The 20,259-nt window shown below is 42.7% G+C and overlaps 1 protein-coding gene across 5 annotated transcripts in view; it reads right to left on the bottom strand.

Moving 5' to 3' along the window:
- LOC140398492 (uncharacterized) overlaps positions 1 to 20,259 on the bottom strand; it is a 99,321-nt gene that overhangs the window by 26,272 nt on the left and 52,790 nt on the right. For all 5 annotated transcript variants that reach the window (XR_011937498.1, XM_072487243.1, XM_072487244.1 and 2 more), the window contains 2 exons: positions 17,700 to 17,815; positions 455 to 554 (listed from right to left, as the gene is read on the bottom strand). Coding sequence is in view for 4 of the 5 variants with exons in the window: in XM_072487243.1 (XP_072343344.1) it covers positions 455 to 554; positions 17,700 to 17,815 (216 nt within the window). In the remaining variant the exon portion in view is untranslated. The remainder of the gene's footprint in view (positions 1 to 454; positions 555 to 17,699; positions 17,816 to 20,259) is intronic.

Here is a 20,259-nt window from a genome sequence, read left to right on the forward strand (position 1 = left end):
ACATTGAGGGCATTTAAAAGTTTATTGGATAAACATATGGATGATAATGGCATAGTGTAGGTTAGATGGCTTTTGTTTCGGTGCAACATCGTGGGCCGAAGGGCCTGTACTGCGCTGTATTGTTCTATGTTCTATAAGAGTGGAAACTCGTCAATTCAATGGATTTCTTATTGATTGCAGCATTGGCAGTGGGGTGGGGTGGGGGTGGGGCGGAGCGGTGCCTCAACAGCGTACCCTCTGGGCCAGTGTAGAATCACTGACGCCAACTACTGGATTTCCATGTTGGTCTTGGCATGTGCAGACTCCAGTGCTGCTGTCAGTTTCAGTGGAGCAATGATGGCAACGCCGACAATTTCACCTTCACTACCACTTTAAAAGCTGGGCCATCAGGTATGAGGTCTTTCTTTGCACCACTCCAAAATTATGTTTCAATTTACAATGGGGCAGGCCTTACCTTCAGCTTCAAGTCCTTTGGGCGGTTGCTATTCTGATTTATTACATTCCTAGTCGGTGGAATCTTTGGCATCCTGGTAGTGTATTTAGGTGCACTCAGGCTAGAAGAAATCAGTCCTTCAATTAACAAATAAAACCCTGAAATAAGTAGTTCCATTTACGTTAATAGCTGCTGGGTATTTCAATTATACACTTAAACGAGGAATATTTAAAAGGGACAGGCGTTCAGGAGTTTTATTCCCTAAAGTCAAAAGACACTTGTGAGTAACACAGAAATTCCTGGAACTCTTTTCCACCAACTAGATAGTGCTCGGTTTCCATCTCACACTTGCTATTCACCACATAGCAATGTAATTTGTCAGCTTTCATTATATTAAAACTTATTAACCATCATGAAAATGAAAATGAAAATCGCTTATTGTCACAAGTAGGCTTCAAATGAAGTTACTGTGAAAAGCCCCTAGTCGCCACATTCCGGCGCCTGTTCGGGGAGGCTGGCACGGGAATCACTTTCATCCACTTGTGAAAAATATTTTCACAAAACCACAATTATAAAGTACATTTTCCAAGTATTACAAAAATATTTGGCCATCAGCTGGTAGCTCTTAAACTACAAAGAGGAATCTCAATATGAAGACAACTGCATCCATCTACCATCGTACTCTCGTGAAAAATGAAATATTTTATTCAAACTACCAATCAATGGATGACATTTTTTCCAACGAATGAACATTGTTTGGATCCGATTAAAATGTTTCACTTATGGCTTTTTTAAAAAAAACAATGATCATAACTCTTTTTCATTTAACTGAGCAAAAATTAAACCGTTGGCTCATGGAGAACAGCTACAACAGCCTGCAACAAATAAATGGTTCCCTCACGTAGGCCGCCTCAAAATCAATCCATCATTTCACAAATTGACTTGTAAATGGGATCTTTTCAGCTACCTTTGCTGTCCCAAGTGCCTCCCGTATCTAGGTTAGGCATTTCAAGTGAATAGACCAAAAGTATATATATTTTGCTCTATGCTTTAGTTAAAATAAACAGCTTCACATTTCTCAATGCATGTTACACACTGTTGGATAGGTTACTCAGGATTTAGCGTAAACATGTTTAACGTGAAGATTTGCATACAGGGGAAGATAAAACATAAAGGTTGGTTGACAGGGCTGTAGAAACACATCTTTATGACAAGTTCATTGGTCACAATTCAACTTTGAACTCCACTCAGAAACAACCTGCATTCATATGGTGTCTTAAAATAATAAAATATGTCCCTGGGTGTCCGCGAGTTTAACCAACCAAAAATGGACACAAAGGCAAAGGCTCATTTTCGGCAAGCAAAAAGCAATCTCCACTAGCCAACAGTTTAATTTACGTTCTTATTAGGACAGGTGACTAAAGGTTTGCTTGAGAAGGTAGATTTTGAGGAGCACCTTAAAGGAGAAAAATATGGGAGAAGCATAGCTTTTTGGAGATGGGATCCCAGTGAGAGTCTGGATACGAAAAGCAGAATTTTAGATGAGATCAAGTTTATGGAGGATACAAGATGGAAGCAGTTCTTTCCAACCTGTATTGGAGCCCTGTCAAATTAGTCCTTGTGCCCTGATTTTCCATCATTTTTGCCACAGAGTCTGGCGCAGGCCCAAACATTTTAGCCTGGAGTAGATAAGACTTCAATCTTAGAGGAGGACTGATTCTTAAAGCACTACCCTGCAAAAGCCTTAACAGGAGTTGTTGCTGTATGATGGTTAGCAACAGAGAAAGCGCTAAATCTAATGACGAAGAACCTGCCTACATAAATGATTGGCTCATTTAGGCAACCTTTACAGTTCATTCCAAATCCTCGCTAGCTTCCGCTTAAATTTCAGCCTCTTCCTTCAGATATCATTTTGAAAGCTGATATAATTTCTCCATTACATTTTGATTTTCCGTTAAGTAGTTCAAACTTTGCCTTCCAACATTAAAATCCCTTTGAGCACTCTCCGGTGTTTGAAGGAGAGGCTTTAATTGTGACATCACTTCCTTGGAACATAAGAATGCACCACAATTGTCCTCAATACTTTACCCTGGGGACTACAGAAACTCAAGAGTTTCCACTCTGGCCACTATTCAGCGGCACACAGTTAATAACGTACCAAGAATGTGCATCTGATAAACTGGGCTCAGCTGATCAAGGCTTGCACACGAATAATGGCCATTATCTTCATGAGAGAAAAGGAGACGAAAAAAACAGTGGGAGAAATTTATATTTTTAGAAATACTATCAAGTCCACAGATTGGAAAACACCTACACAGATCCAACATGAGTTCTCTGGTGTTTCCTCATCTTAAAAGAAGACCACATGATTCCGATTTCAAATCTGCTTTAACAGCTCGACAACACTGCAAAAATATTAACCAAAAGTTTTAAATGCATTCTTACTGTGTTCACAAGAAATCCAAAGGTTTGAGAGAAGAAATGCTCCCCGGGGGTAAATATTAAGGTAGGTATATAGAAAGTTGACGCAAGATGTACCTGTTTTAGTAAGCCGATTTTATTTGTTTTAATTTTTATTTTCAGAAAATAACAGTGTGAAATCATTTTTCAGATCTGTCAGACTACAGGCATTTACAGGAGAACATTGGTCCATCAAGATTATTGATACAATCTTGCACATTCTGGGGACTGAAATACTGTTTATCGCCCAAGGTTATTTGACAATTGCCAGTGGGATTGCAGGAATCCTGCCCATGTGGAAAAAACTTTCACCAAATCAAGAGAGATTGTAGCTCCTGGTTTCAGCTCCAGCCACAAGCTCCATTCCCTTGCCACCAACCCCACCCCCTGTTGAGCCACAGCAGTCTGATCCAGACTGATTGTAATTGTGTCACTCTATTTTACCCTGAGCTCAGCTTTTGGCTCAACATGTTCGCCGTCACAACGTCTGCCTACTTTACACATCTGTAAAGTTACTGGTGGTCACCTCTTTCTCAGGTCAGCTGTTGCTGAAACCCTCATTCACGCCTTGTAATTTGACCAAGCCAATGCTCTCCTGACTAACCTTCCACCTCCAGCCTCTGTAAACCTCATCCAAAACTGTATTCTGTATTCTAACGCACAGCAGCCTGTTCAATCATCATCCTCATACTCTTTTTTTAAAATGTTTTTATTGAGATCTTTGTCGTATTCAAAACAAGGATAAGTGTGGACAAACATTAGGAGCAGAGGATAAAGGAAAATATTTACTCATTGGTCTGTTTCTATAATTAACATCGTTCTTTTTACAGTAGTGGTTACGATTTCCTGTTTTTTGTTCTCCGCTAGTTATTCAATTCTGGCTGTTTCCCCTTTTCCCCGTCATGTTTTCCATCCCCCCCCACCCCCCACTCCCGCCCCAGGTCATTTAACATGCCTTCTTTCCTCCTCCGCTCTTGCACCCTGCTCCAGTTACGTTGGTGTGATGTTGTGTCTCATGTTTTCTGTTGGGCATGGTTGGGTTGTTCCATGTCTCCCTTCCCTCCTGCCCCTCCACACCACCACCCCTCCCTCCCCCACCGCTCTCCTATTCTTTGTCTTCAGCGTTGGATACGAACAGGTCTTGGAACAACCAAGTGAATGACCCTAGGATGGCAAATTCAATTTTCTCCATTTGGAGAAATTCCGATAGGTCGGACAGCCAGTCTGCAGCTTTAGGTAGTGCTGCTGACCGCCAGCAGAGTAGGATTCTGCAGCAGGCGATTAGGGAGGAAAAGGCAAGGGTGTCAGCCCTCCTCCCATGAATAGATCTAGCTGTTCTGATACCCCGAAGACTGCGAGTCTTGGGCATCCCCACCAGCTCGGACATTGCCTCAAAGAAGGCGGTCTAAAACCCAACAAATCTCGGGAAAGATCAGAACATGTGGGCATGTTGGTTGGGCCTCCTTGGCACAGTTCGCATTTGACCTCCACCCCTGGGAAGAACCTGATCATTCTGGTTCTGGTTAAGTGGGGTCTATGTGTGCTACTTTTAGCTGCATTAGGCTTAGCCTTGTGCATGTGGAAGTAGAGTTGACCCTGTGCAGTGCTTCGTTCCAGAGTCCCCACCCGATTCGAAACCTCAACACAGTAGTACAGTGGTTAGTACTGTTGCTTCACAGCTCCAGAGTCCCAGGTTTGATTCCCGGCTTGGGTCACTGTCTGTGCGGAGTCTGCACATTCTCCATATGTGTGTGTGTTTCCTCCGGGTGCTCTGGTTTCCTCCCACAAGTCCCAAAAGACGTGCTGTTAGGCAATTTGGACTTTCTGAATTCTCCCTCTGTGTACCCAAACAGGCGACAGAATAAAGCAACTAGGGGCTTTTCACAGTAACTTCATTGCAGTGTTAATGTAAGCCTACTTGTGGCAATAAAGATTATTATTAAGTCCTCCTCCCATTTCTCTCTCGTCTCATCCAGTTGGGTGTTAGTTGAATGAACCTTAGTTCATTCTCTCTTCCCCTGCCCCCCTCCCCACCGCCGTCAGCCCACCTTCTGAAGGTTTCGTCCATTGTCACTGACGTGAATCTGTGATTGTTACAGATGGGGCATTATCCTCATACTTGATGATCCCAGTTTGGCAATATCTTAATGTTACCATTCTCATCCTGGTGTTCAAAACCGTCCTTGGCCTCACCTTTCCCAAACCTGTAGCTTCCTCCAGTCCAACACCCTGATTTTTCAGTGCTCTTTCAAGTGTGCTACTTGAGCATCTACAACTTTATTCACTTCATCATTAGCGGCCACTGTAATGTTCTTGTTGGATGGCCTCATTTATATTACAAGAACACTTGTAGCTGAAGCTACAAACAATTTATTAACATTAACTGTGCGTCAAATATATATAAAACAACAGATAAATAACAGTATGAACATGCACAAACCACTATCTCTCTCCCAGTTCCCTAGTCAGTCTGAGGTCATCTGACTCCAACATTCACTTATATACTGATGAGACTCCTAATGGTCCAGTCGGTGGATTACAACATAACCATGATATCACTACATCCCCTTTCCTTTGAAGGAATACATTTTCCTTCAAAGAAAAGGGGATGTAGTGATATCATCAGTATATTTACATGTGATATGATTAGCCTGAGAGTCTAACAGTAGTCATTTTTTTTTCTTTAAAATTTTGTAAACTGGTTTCAATAAATATATCACACATATACAAGAACAGCAAGCATAGTTTGTACAAATAGTCCAAATCTTCAAATTGAGTCAATCAGGTTTTCTTCTGACTCTGGTTGATCTTCTCAAAGTTTGACCTTGCTGCTCAGAACTTGTAAACTCTATGTTCTCCATGACATGAAATGAAATGAAATGAAAATCGCTTGTCACGAGTAAGCTTCAAATGAAGTTACTGTGAAAAGCCCCTAGTCGCCACATTCCGGCGCCTGTTCAGGGAGGCTGGTACGGGAATCGAACCATGCTGCTGGCCTGCCTTGGTCTGCTTTAAAAGCCAGCGATTTAGCCCAGTGTGCTAAACCAGCCCCATCAAGATGACATTCTTTGTCATCCATCACATTGTTGTGAATGTCTTCTCTGGTTTTCAAGAGCACGCAACGATTTCTTCTTAAAAACAACCCATCCTCTGTCTGTACATTGTAGGAACGAGGTGCTATTCTTCAAGTACAATGGCTTTTCTCGACCAATTGCTTGAGTCTTCGATTCTCACAATGTCGTCACTACTCAATGGTGGTAAAGTTCAAGACACTCTTATCATAGAACTGCATTTCTTTTGCTTTAACATTTTGCATTTCCTGAGTACCACTGCATTCTCCTCCTTCTTTTCCAAGTATGGAAGGGTGGTCAGCAACCTTCTATTCATGAGTAACTGTGCTGACGATCTCCCATGTGACAATGGTAACGCTTCGTAACGTGATCAGATTGGCTGTCCATTGCTTTCTGTAATGATTGTTTTACAATATGTACACTTTTTTCATTCAAATCTTTGGGATCCATGCCTACACGAGCATCACCATTTTTTTGTTTCACACATACCATGTAATTTACCCCATTGGTAGGTTCTTCTATCTTCTTGATAACTTGTGATTTTATATCTGATACGGATGGTTGGGTACAAATGAGATTGAAAGCAGATCTCCATCTTCAGTAATTTCACTAATACTCTGTATCGGTGCTTCAGATAATGTATCTTCTTTAAATTGTATCTCGTTGGCGAATGGTAGTGCACTAAAATCAGTGAACATATCGCGGAGTTTGCTGATATTGTTCTCAGAATTATTGGAGTGTTGATCCAATCCTTTGTGGATGCTTTGCACCAACTGCACTCAATCTAATTCTTCACAGGACTAATCGCCTAATAATGAATCCAAGCCCTCGGATACAATACAAAATGGGACGGAATAAATTGTGTTCTTCACCACCACAGTCAGGTCACAAGCACCATAACATTTAAAGCTTGAACTATTGTAATCTCTCAGAGATATTTTATGATTTCTTCTAATTGGTTGAATTTTTAGATTTTTTAAATCAGTCATACTGATTAAATTGGCTTTGCACCAGTGTCTAACTTCAATTGGACCACTGAACTGTTCACTTCAAGTGGTAGCAGCTATTTGTCCTCATCAACCGCATTTATTTTCAATGGAGCATCAGTTTGCATTTTTTTTAAGTCTGGAGAATTTTTTGACGTCTCCAAAAAAGTATTCTTCTCTGTTACTACTCCAACAAACAATGATGTTTCATCACTGGAGACTGTGTCTTCCACTGTGGTGACTGATCTGGGGTTGAGCTTCGAGGAACAATTCTGAACAAAGTTTGCATCTGGAACAAAACTTGACAAACGCTGGACACGGCCTTAATTTATGCCTTTGACCACATCTTTCACACAGAAATAGTCTGTCCTGATCTTTAACCTGTTTATTGGTTTTCGAAAAGCTGCAGGAACTTTACCACCATTTTTTGGAAGTTTCCTGCCTTTTTGGAAAAAGGGCGGCAACCGGAGTGATTTCCTCCAAGAAAACGCTGCCATTACTGAGAAACATTTTAGAATGCTGTGCTGCTAGCTAGTGAGCCTGACAAATCTTAACAGCAGCCTTTCCCTCAGCATATTTTCATTCACACCAAACACAATCTGGTCCTGAAACATGGAAGATTCCACCACAGAAAATTTACAGGTTTTAGCTTTTAACTTTAAATCAGTGATGAAATGATCGATGGACTCTTCTGTCTTCTGCAAATGTGATCTAAACACATAGCGTTCAAAAATGTCATTCTTTCTGGGGGTGCAAGTTTCATCAAATCTTCAAATTACTTTGTTAAAATTTTTACCATCTTCATCGTTTGCAAATTTAAACATATTAAACACAGCAATTGCTTTGGGCCCTGCCGCTGTTCGCAGCATCGCTACGTTACGCAAATCTGACTGATCTCCTAAATTTACTGCAGTAAGAAACAGATTAAATTATTGTTTAAACACATGCCAGTTGCTATCCACATTCCCATGAAATCGGAGACTCACTGGTGGCTTCAACAACCCCATGTTGTTAATTCTTGCAATCTGCAAAATCTTCAAATCTCTGTGGACTCACTCGATGATGTGATGTTTTTTTTCCAGTGTTTAATACCATCCAATCCTGGTACCATGTAATGTTCTTGCTGGATGGCCTGATTTTTACGACAAGAACCCTTGTTGCTAAAATTATAAACTATCTATTAACATTAACTATGGGTCGAATATATACAAAACAACAGATGAATAACAGTATGGACATGCACAAATCACTATCTCTCTCCCAGCACCCTAGTCAGTCTGAGGGTACCTGACTAACATTCACTTATATACCAATGAGTCCTAATGGTCAGTTGGTGAATTGCAACACAACCAAGATATCACTGCAGCCACCTTTCCACCAAATTCATCTAATTTTGCTGTTTTTCAGTTAAAAGTGCAGTGTAGATTAGTGTCTGATTGGCTGAAGCTGCCCCCACCCTAATTGCTGAGAGGCAGTTATCTGGCAGTCACCTGAGGCCTGTTAAGGGGCACAAAGGTACACATTGTTTTCTTCTCTTTGAAGTTTTAGTGTGAGTCATCCTAAAGTCTGTATAAAAGACAGACAGAAAGCGCACATTAGTAAGCATTGCGCAGGAGGAGGAGCAGTCTCTGTGAGTATAAAAACCTAACGGAAACTTCCTGTTTTCCAGTTTTTTTTCCCCAAAAGTGACGTCAGAGGGAAGCTGTGATCTGAGTGGTTGATAGCAAATCTGCCCCAAATTTTTTTTAAAACACAGCTAAACTCATAAACTTAAATTAAACTAATTAATTAATTAGTGATGACTGGTCAGGTGATGTGCTTGAGCTGCTTGATGTGGGAGCTGGCCGATCCCATTGCAAGCTGCAGTGACCACATCTGCAGTAAGTGTTGGCTGCTCGAAGAGCTCCGGCTTAGAGTTGATGAGCTGGAGTCTGAGCTTCAAACACTGAGGCACATCCGGGAGGGGGAGACTTACCTGGACACTGTGTTTCAGGAGGCAGTCACACCTGTCAGAGTAAGTAGTTTAAATCCTGCCAGTGGCCAGGGACAGCAGGGTGTGACTGCAAGTCAGGCAGGTAAAGGGAACCAGCAGTCAGGAACTCAGGAGCCTCAGCCCTTGACTCTGTCCAACAGGTATGAGGCACTTGCTCCCTGTGCGGATGGCGAACAGGGCTGCAGGAAGGATGAGTCAGCTAACCAAGGCAGCATGGTTCAGCAGGCCATTCAAGGGGAGGGAGTAAATAGGCAAGTTGTAGTTGTAGGGGATTCTATTATCGGGGGATAGATAGTATCCTTTGTGAGCAGGATAAAGAGTCCCGCATGGTATGTTGCCTGCCCAGTGCTCGGGTGCGGGACATCTCTGACCGGCTTGAAAGGATACTGGAGAGGGAGGGGGAGGATCCAGTTGTTGTGGTCCATGTCGGTACCAACAACATAGGCAAGTCTAGGAAAGAGGACCTGTTTAGAGATTATAAAGAGCTAGGATTCAAATTAAAAAACAGGTCCTCAAGGGTCATAATCTCCGGATTACTGCTCGAGCCACGTGCAAATTGGCATAGGGAGGCAAGAATAAGGGAAGTTAACACGTGGCTGAAAGAGTGGTGTGGGAAAGAGGGCTTCCTTTTCATGGGACACTGGCGTCAGTTTTGGGACAGGGGGGACCTAGACCGTTGGGATGGTCTCCACCTGAACCGAGCTGGGACCAGTATTCTGGCGAAAAGAATAAATAGGGTGGTCAATAGGACTTTAAACTAAAGATTGGGGGGGAAGGGAAAGTCAGGGAACCAAGAGGTGAAGTAATCAGTGGGAAGCGTAGCTGCTTAGGAATAAAAAAAAGCACGAAAAGACAAAACTCAGGAGAGGTTACGATAGTCCCCATCCCACAAAATATGACACAGTGTATGGAAAGGCTCAGTAAACCAAGGTCCACCACACTAAGAAAACAAAAAGGGACGGTCAATAGAGAATTAAAGGTGCTATATTTAAATGCGCGCAGTGTACGGAACAAGGTAGGTGAGCTTGTGGCCCAGATTGTGACTGGCAGGTATGATGTGGTAGGCATCACAGAGACATGGTTGCAGGGGGTTCAGGACTGGCATTTAAACATCCAGGGATTCACAACCTATCGAAAAGACAGGGAGGTGGGCAGAGGGGGCGGGGTTGCCTTGTTAATTAGGAATGAAATTAAATCAATAGCACTAAATGACATAGGGTCAGATGATGTGGAGTCTGTGTGGGTAGAGTTGAGGAACCATAAAGGCAAAAAAACCATAATGGGAGTTATGTACAGGCCTCCTAACAGTGGTCAGGACCGGGGGCACAAAATGCACCACGAAATAGAAAGTGCATGTCAGAAAGGCAAGGTCACAGTGATCATGGGGGACTTCAATATGCAGGTGAACTGGGTAAATAATGCTGCCAGTGGACCCAAGGAAAGGGAATTCATTGAATGTTTACAGGAGGGCTTTTTGGAACAGCTTGTGATGGAGCCCACGAGGGAACAGGCCATTCTGGACTGAGTGTTATGTAATGAGCCAGACTTGATTAAAGATCTTAAAGTAAGGGAGCACTTAGGAGGCAGTGATCATAATATGGTAGAATTCAATCTCCAATTTGAAAGAAAGAAGGTAGAATCAGATGTAAAGGTGTTACAGTTAAATAAAGCTAACTACAGGGGCATGAGGGAGGAACTGACGAAAATCAACTGGGAGCAGAGCCTAGTGGGAAAGACAGTAGAACAGCAATGGCAGGAGTTTCTGGGAGTAATTGAGGACACAGTACAGAGGTTCATCCCAAAGAGAAGAAAGGTTATCAGAGGGGGGATTAGGCAGCCATGGCTGACAAAGGAAGTTAGGGAATGCATCAAAGCAAAAGAGAAAGCCTATAATGTGGCAAAGAGTAGTGGGAAGTCAGAAGATTGGGAAGGCTACAAAAACAAACAGAGGATAACAAAGAGAGAAATAAGGAAAGAGAGGATCAAATATGAAGGTAGGCTAGCCAGTAACATTAGGAATGATAGTAACAGTTTCTTTAAATACATTAAAAACAAACGGGAGGCAAAAGTTGACATTGGGCCGCTCCAAAATGATGCTGGTAATGTTGTGATGGGAGACAAGGAAATAGCTGAGGAACTAAATAAGTACTTTGCGTCAGTCTTCACAGTAGAAGACATGAGTAATATCCCACCAATTCCGGAGAGTCAGGGGGCAGAGTTGAATATGGTAGCCATCACAAAGGAGAAAGTGCTAGAGAAACGAAGAGGTCTAAAAATTGATAAATCTCCGGGCCCAGATGGACTACATCCTAGAGTTCTAAAGGAGATAGCTGAAGAAATAGTGGAGGCGTTAGTTATGATCTTTCAAAAGTCACTGGAGTCCGGGAAAGTCCCAGAGGATTGGAAAATCGCTGTTGTAACCCCCCTGTTCAAGAAGGGAACAAGGAAAAAGATGGAAAATTATAGGCCAATTAGCCTAACCTCGGTTGTTGGCAAGATTCTAGAATCCATTGTTAAGGATGAGATTTCTAAATTCTTGGAAGTGCAGGGTCAGATTAGGACAAGTCAGCATGGATTTAGTAAGGGGAGGTCGTGCCTGACAAACCTGTTAGAGTTCTTTGAAGAGATAACAAATAGGTTAGTCCAAGGAGAGCCAATGGATGTTATCTATCTTGACTTCCAAAAGGCCTTTGATAAGGTGTCTCACGGGAGACTGCTGAGTAAAATAAGGGCCCATGGTATTCGAGGCAAGGTACTAACATGGATTGACGATTGGCTGTCAGGCAGAAGGCAGAGAGTTGGGATAAAAGGTTCTTTTTCGGAATGGCAACCGGTGACGAGTGGTGTCCCGCAGGGTTCAGTGTTGGGGCCACAGCTGTTCTCTTTGTATATTAACGATCTAGATGACGGGACTGAGGGCATTCTGGCTAAGTTTGCCGATGATACAAAGATAGGTGGAGGGGCAGGTAGTATGGAGGAGGTGGGGAGGCTGCAGAAAGATTTAGACAGTTTAGGAGAGTGGTCCAAGATATGGCTGATGAAATTCAACGTGGGCAAGTGCGAGGTCTTGCACTTTGGAAAAAAGAATAGAGGCATGGACTATTTTCTAAACGGTGACAAAATTCATAATGCTGAAGTGCAAAGGGACTTGGGAGTCCTAGTCCAGGATTCTCTAAAGGTAAACTTGCAGGTTGAGTCCGTAATTAAGAAAGCAAATGCAATGTTGTCATTCATCTCAAGAGGCTTGGAATATAAAAGCAGGGATGTACTTCTGAAGCTTTATAAAGCATTAGTTAGGCCCCATTTAGAATACTGTGAGCAATTTTGGGCCCCACACCTCAGGAAGGACATACTGGCACTGGAGCGGGTCCAGCGGAGATTCACACGGATGATCCCAGGAATGGTAGGCCTAACATACGATGAACGTCTGCGGATCCTGGGATTATATTCATTGGAGTTTAGGAGGTTGAGGGGAGATCTAATAGAAACTTACAAGATAATGAATGGCTTAGATAGGGTGGATGTAGGGAAGTTGTTTCCATTAGCAGGGGAGACTAGGACCCGGGGGCACAGCCTTAGAATAAAAGGGAGTCACTTTGGAACAGAGATGAGGAGAAATTTCTTCAGCCAGAGAGTGGTGGGTCTGTGGAATTCATTGCCACAGAGGGCGGTGGAGGCCGGGATGTTGAGTGTCTTTAAGACAGAAGTTGATAAATTCTTGATTTCTCGAGGAATTAAGGGCTATGGAGAGAGAGCGGGTAAATGGAGTTGAAACCAGCCATGATTGAATGGCGGAGTGGACTCGATGGGCCGAATGGCCTTACTTCCGCTCCTATGTCTTATGGTCTTATGGTCCATTGCTGCATTTTTCTTTCAAGTCGCTGCATAAAACCTATCTCCTCGGCCGAGCTTTTGGTTACCTGACCTAATATCTCTTTTATGTGGCCTGGAGTCAAATTTTGTCTGACAATGCTCCTGTAAAGAATTTTGGAATTTTTATTATTATATTAAAGGTGTTATATGAATGCAATTGTTGGTGATCAGCCTGGATGAATTATTGTCATTTACACGTTTTGGGGGAAGGGATTTGCCAAGTTCACGCCTTTTTCCATTTTGGCACGATTTTGGCTTTGTTAGTGATTGGCAGACAACTAGAAGAGTTACGACAATATTATATTGATCAGAGCCTGCATATATCATCACTTCAACCACTAATATTCCATCTACATTTTTGTCACAAGGAGGATTTTAGTAAACAAATCAGGAATGTGTAACTTCTTAGAGCTAACAGCAAAGGTTTTAAGAGACAGCTTCCCAATGTAGAAGCCCGTTCGGTATAGGCTTGGGAGTATAGGGAATACAAGGCAAAACAAGGTCTTTGTAACCATAAAACAGTAGCAGGGAGGGGCAGTCAGAACATTTGTAGAAATGTGCAATGTAGAGGATATGTTGCTTAAATTGGATAAAATATGTTACATTATAAATAGTCACAAAGTTTTCCCAGCATGGAAAGAGGCCCTTCAGTCCATCGTGTCCAAGCATCTAACAATTCTAATCCCATTTTCTAGCCTTGTATGCTATGGCGTTACAAATATTCATCTAAATGTGTCTTAAGTGTTGTGCTGATTCCCACCTCGACCACCCTTTCAGCCAGTGAGTTCCATATTCCAACCACCCTCTGGGTGAATATATCTTTCCACAAATCCCTCTAAACCTCCTGGCCCTAACCTTAAATCTATGCCCCCTGGTTATTGGCCCCTCTGCAAAGGGGAAAAGTTCCCTTCTATCCACTCTATCTATGCCCCTCATAATTCTATACGCCTCATTCAGGTTCCCCTCTCAACCTTCTCTGCTTCAAGGAAAACAACCCCAGCCTATCCAGTATCTCTTCATAGCTGAAATGCTCCAGCCCAGGCAACATCCTGGTGAATCTCCTCTGCACCATTTCTAGTGCAATCAGTTCCTTCCTATAGTGTGCTGACCAGAACTGTATACAATACTCCAGCTGTGGCCTAAACGGAGTTTTATACAACTCCATCACAACGTGCCTGCTTAAGCTCTCTGCCTCAGCTAATAAATCGCATATGCCTTCTTAACCACCTTATCTATCTGTCCTTCTGTCTTCAGGGATCTGTGGACATACACCCAAAGGTCCCTCTGATCCTTAGTACTTACTAGAGTCCTACCATTCATTATATAGTAACATTGAGGAAGTTAAATTTGTTTCAGATGCGGAGTTGAAATAGCTGACATTTTTTTTATTCTTTCATGGGATGTGGGCATTGTTGAATATGCCAGCATTTAGCACCCATCCCTAATTGCCACTGAAAAGGTGTTGCTGAGATGCCTTTTGAACCGCTGCAATCCATCTGGCATTAGTGGGAAGGGAATGCCAGGGTTTTGATCCCACAACAGCGAAGGGATGGGGAAATAGTTCCAAGTCAGGTTGGAGGGAAACTTGCAGGTGGTGGTATTCTCAGGCGTCTGCTGCCCAGGTGCTTCCAGGTGGTAGAGGTCACATGTTTGCAAGCTGCTGGCAAAGAAGCCTTGGTGCATTGTTCCAAGGCATCTTGAACATTTAAATACTGCTGCCACTGTGTCAGTGGTGGATGGAGTGAATGTTTAATTTGGTGGATGGTATGTTGATCAAGCAGGTTGCTTTGTCCTGAATGTTGTTGAGTCTCTTTGAATGTTGTTGCAACCGCATTCAACCAGGCAAGTGGAGAGTATTCCATCGCACTCCTGATATGCCTTGTGGATGGTGGATAGGCTTTGGGGAGTCAGGAGGTGGGGTACTCACCGCAAAATGCCAAGCCTCTGACCTGCTCTTGTCGTCACAGCATTTAATTCACTGGTCCAGTTACGTTCCTAGTCAATGGTAGCCCTCAGGATGTTGATAGTGGTAATGTTGTTAAATATCAAGGGTAGAAGATGATATTCTCCCTTTCTGGAGATGATCATTGCCTGGCACGTGTGTGACACAAATGGTTACTTGCCAATTATCAGCCCAAGCCTGAATGTTATTTCGGTCTTGCTGCTTTTGAACACAGATTACTTCTGGATCTAATGTCGCAAATGGTACTAAACATTATGCAATAATCAGCGATCATCCCCATTTTTGATCTTGTGATGGAGGGAAAGTCATTGGTGAGGCTGCTGCAAGATATTTGGGCCTAGGACGCTACCCTGAGGAACTACTGCAGTGATGTCCTACGGCGACGATGAATGACCTTCATCAATCACAACCATCTTTCCTTGAGCTAGGTATGAATCCAGCTGATCGAGAGTTTTGCCTCTTATTCCCATTGACTTCAATTTTGCTGCAGTTTCTTGATACCACACTCGGTCAAATGCTGTCATGATGTCACTCTCACTCTTGCGTTCAGCTCTTTTGTCCATGTTTGGATCAAGACTATAATGTGGTCAGGAGCCAATTGGCTCTTGTGGGACCCAAACAGAGCATCGATGAAGCAGGTTGTTGCTCTTAGGTGCCACTTGATAGCACTGTCAACAACACCTTCCATCACTTTGCTGATGATTATACATAGCCTGATGAGGCAGTAATTAGTCGGATTAGATTTGTCTTATTTTTTGTGTGGACAGGATGCAGTTGGGCATTTTTCTACATTGCCAGGTAAACACCAATTTGTAGCTGTACTGGAATAGCTTGGCTAGGGGCACGGCTAGTTCTGGAGGACAACTCTTCAGTACTACTAGGGCGGCACGTTGCCCGAGTGGTTAGCACTGCTGCCTCAAGGCACCAGGGACCCAGGTTCGATTCTGGCCTTGGGTGACTGCGTGGGTTTCCTCCAGGTGCTCCGGTTTCCTTCCACAATCCAAAGATGTACAGGTTAGGTGGACTAGCCATGCTAATTTGCTCCTTAGTGTCCAAAGTTGCATAGGTTAGGTTAATGGGTTATTGGGGTACGGCAAGGGAGTGGGTGTGGGTAGAGTGCTCTTTTGGAGGGTCGGTGCAGACTTGATGGGCCGAATGGCTTCCTTTTGCACTGTAGGGATTCTATGATTCTGCTGTGATGTTGTCAGGGGCCCAGAGCCCTGGCAGAATCCAGTGCCTTCAACCATTTCTTGATATCACATGGAGAGATACAAATTGGTTGAAAACTGATATCTGTGATGCTGGGGACCGCAGAAGGTGGCCTGGATAAATCACACTCTCAGCACTTCTGGCTAAAGACAGGTGTAAATGTGTCTTTCTTTTCTTTTGCAATGATGTGCTGGGCCACACCCTTACGGAGGGTGGGAATATTTGTGGAACCTCCTCCAGTTAGTTATTTAATTATCCACCACAGACAACTAACTGGAGGACGTTCCACAAGTCCTGTGACAGGATTGCAATGCTTCGATATAATTCACTGGCTGTGGGGTCACTTAGCTCTGTGCACAGAATGCTGCCTCCATTGTTTGACATTGTTTGTCCTGTGTTGTAGCTTCACCAGGTTGGCACCTAATTTTTATGCTTCCCTGGTGCTTCCAGGGTTGATACCCTGGCTTGATAGCTATTATAGATTGAGAGAAATATAAGGCCATGTTGTTAAAATTATAGTTGAATACAATTCCGCAGTTACTGATGGTCCATAGCACCTCACGGATGCTCAGTTTTGAGATGCTTGATCAGCTCTCAATCCATCCTGTTTAGCACAGTGGCAGTGACACACAACACGGTGGCTGTTGAAGATGGAACTTTGTCTCTGCATGGACTGTGTGGCAGTAACTCCTACCAATAGTCATCGATAGATTCTTCTGTGACAGGTAGATTAGAGCAAAGAGTCAACTGCACTCTGTGGGTTGGAGTCAAATGTAGGCCATGTCATGTGAGAGTACCTTTAAGAAATGGATGTTAAAGAAATGTACCTTTAAAAAATGGGCATTTATCAGTGATGTCAGAGTGTGGGTGGAGCTGGGCTGTCTGTCAGCTTTTTACTTTTGTTTTAGGCTGCGGGGTGTGTTTTAGTTTCGTTTTCAGAGCTGGATAGCTGCAGTCACAGCCAGAAGGTGTATTAGAGTCTCTCTGTAATCTAAAGACTGTAAATCGATCCTGGTGATTTAAAACTATTAACAGTAGTGACTTTAACCTGATGTGCTTCTGGTAAAAGGTGTTTTAAGTCTTCTGGATGTTAAAAGGACAGCTTACGGATTACTTAGTGTTGTATTCTTAGGGGGTTGCATTTGAATTAATGGCTGCTAAGATGTTCACTGTTTGTTTTAAAAAGGTTAACTTGAATTCATAAACATTGTTTTGCTTAAAAAAATACTTTTCCATTTCTGCTGTACCACACCTGTAGAGTGGGCCATGTGCTCCCCATACCACAATCTATTAAAAGTTGTGGGTCAGGTGAACTCCATGATACACTTTGGGGTTCTCTAAACCCTGGCCCATAACATGCAGACCAGTTAAGGACACCCTAAAGGACTTCAGTGAACAGTATGAGCTTTTACAACAATTCAACAGTTCCAATTCCAGATTTATTTATTGAATTTAAATTCCAGGTTCCCCCAGAGCATTAGCCCGGGCCTCTGGATGACGAATCCAGTAACATTACCACTGGGCCAACATCCCGATATTAAAACAAAGTAAACTGCTTTCAGCGAGCAATACAAAACAGAACTGGGATTTTATTCCAAGATATTTCCTTGAAAACTGACATTGGTCCATTTCATTTTAAAGATTTAAAATGACTCGAGGGCAAACACCGTAAACGGCTACTGGGAACAATGTAAAAACGAAATCTCCCTACCTCTTGAAATCATAGTTGCTCCAGGACGCACCACCTGAGCGTGGGGCCATTATTGAAGCCAGTCTCTCTAGGATGGCGATATTTCCTGCCTCAATTTTGGCCATGTCCCTCTCTGGCTGTAAAAATCCCAAAACAAAAACAGATTTACGCAGTGAAACCTCAGTATTTCAAACATCAAGAGCGGAAAAAAGTTGCTCTTCTAATCGGGAATTTGCTTTCTCATAGTTTCACCTCTACATCTACTTTGGATGCAACTCCTTTGGCTTCGGACAAGACTTTGCCTTCATAGAGTTGTGCTGCTCAGACTGTTTTTACTACGCTGTATAATGAACACTAATTTGTCCCAATTTATGATCCTCACATTAACTATGTACAGCTCAGCAAAAAATGTCCTACGGTTAGGCTGAGGAATTAAATCTTTGGAGTCAGCCATGGATGAAAGAACAAAGACCAACCAGCACAGGAACAGACCCTTTGGCCCTCCAAGCCTGTACCGGTCATAATACCAACCTTTGCAAAAACCCTCAGTACTTCCTTGTGCCGTTTCCCTCTATACCCGTCCTATCCATGTGTTTGTCAAGATGCCTTTTGAATGCCGTTAATATACCTGCTTCCACAACTTCCCCTGGCAATGCATTCCAGGTACTCACCACCCTCTGCGTAAAAAACCTGCCTCGCACACCTCCTCTAAACTTTGCCCCATGGACCTTAAACCTATGCCCCCTGGTGACTGACCCCTCCACCCTGAGAAAGAGTGCCTGCCCATCCACTCTATCCATGCCCCTCATAATCTTATAGACCTTGATCAGGTCACCCCTCAACCTCCGTCTTTCTAATGAAAACAGTTGGTAGTACTCTCACCTCTAAGACCAAGTCCCACGCCAGGACAATGTAATGTGTATGTACATCCAGGCGGGTAAATATCAAGCAGTTATGGAGTGCATTTTTAGGATGCTACAATAAGTGCTGGAAGCGTGAGGACAGTGGTGATGGTTCTTTTACATAGTAATTCAGACTATTACGATTCCGGACCAGATCCCAACAGTTGCTAGAATACGGGACAGAAACCCCAACATTTTATTTAATTTGTAAGATTGTGAGGAAAGGATACTTTGCTCCAGGAGTGATTCCGCACACAAAGAGGGATATCACATATTAAAACAAACTTTAACACGGTATTAAAATAACTGGAACTTCATACACAACAATAGCTTACAATGACCCGTTAAACATTGAGAGAGAGAGATAGAGAGAGAGAAATCTGATCACGAAACAGCCTGCAGATTCTTGTCTGTTTTAGACTACTGTTTAACCTGCCAGCCTTTGAGAAACTGCTCCTGTGCTGTTCACAGTCAAATCTTTAACTGAACTCAAACGCAACATCTAACTTCTTCAGCCCCCGTCTACTATTTACTACATCATCTTAATTAACTACATCATCTTAAGCTAAACACAACTTCTCCTTTATCTACTCCCCGGGGAACCTTCTTTATAGAACAACATTTTGTTAGCCCATCTTTTAGAATGCTTTAAGTGCACCTCTGTAGTCCAAGTGTCTTGTCTTTTAAATCAGGACTTTTTAAAAAATTTACCTCATCAGGTGTATCCACACGCTGACCTAGGCTTTTAACCCTTACTCACCAAATGCATATAATACAATATATATCCTTCATTCATCACAAGACATAGAAAATCTTTGTTCTCAGCTGTTCATTTGTAAGGGTCCTTCCTGCGGATTCCTTTATTTCCCCTTTCTTTATTTTTGCTGTAACCATTTTTGTTCCATGGATGCTTAATGGGCATATATCATTAAGTCAAACCACAGAGAGGACGAATTCAATACGTTGCAGTACAGTATATAGTGCTGCTAGCATTAGACAGCACCCTAGAGATGGGCTCGGATTTGGTTCGATTGATTGGTTGGTGACCAATGAATTGGTGAGTCCTAATTGAGCGGAATCATTTTCAAAGACCGAAGGAGCTCAGTTTGAATCCTGGACACTCAGAGGAAAGGATCTTCTCTCAATTCTCTCTCTTTCTCCAGAAAGGCTATGAGTGGTTGCATTTCTGGAACTGAAGAGACCTAAATAAATCTACAGTAAAACCAAAAAGGCTGTAAACAGAGGTCTGGATCAGAAAGCTTACTTTGAAGGAAGGTCTGCTTAAAGAAAACAATCTGAAACAAAGACTTTTCCTTTCCATTATTATTATTTTCTCCCCTCTGTGTTTGTCTGTCGTGTATCTGTGTGTGTGTGTGTGTGTGTGTGTAGATAGCGGGTGGGGCAAGTTAAAGTGGGGATTCGGAATTAGTTGATAGTTATCCAGTTGTAATTGCTGCATGTTTCATTGTAGTTCTGGTTATAAATAAAAATAATTGTGTTTAAATGTACAAACCTGGTGACTGTAATTATTGGGCAGCCAAGGGCCAAAAACTTTGGGTATTTTTCTAATTGTTAATTCAATCTTGTTGTAACTCCAGGTCAAGTAGGGCTGGAATTGACTGCGCAATAGCCCAGGGGTTATAACAATGGTATAATTTCAAGAAGTAATTAGATATAGC

This window comes from Scyliorhinus torazame, chromosome 21 (assembly GCF_047496885.1).
Source record: "Scyliorhinus torazame isolate Kashiwa2021f chromosome 21, sScyTor2.1, whole genome shotgun sequence".
Taxonomy (NCBI): Eukaryota; Metazoa; Chordata; class Chondrichthyes; order Carcharhiniformes; family Scyliorhinidae; genus Scyliorhinus; species Scyliorhinus torazame.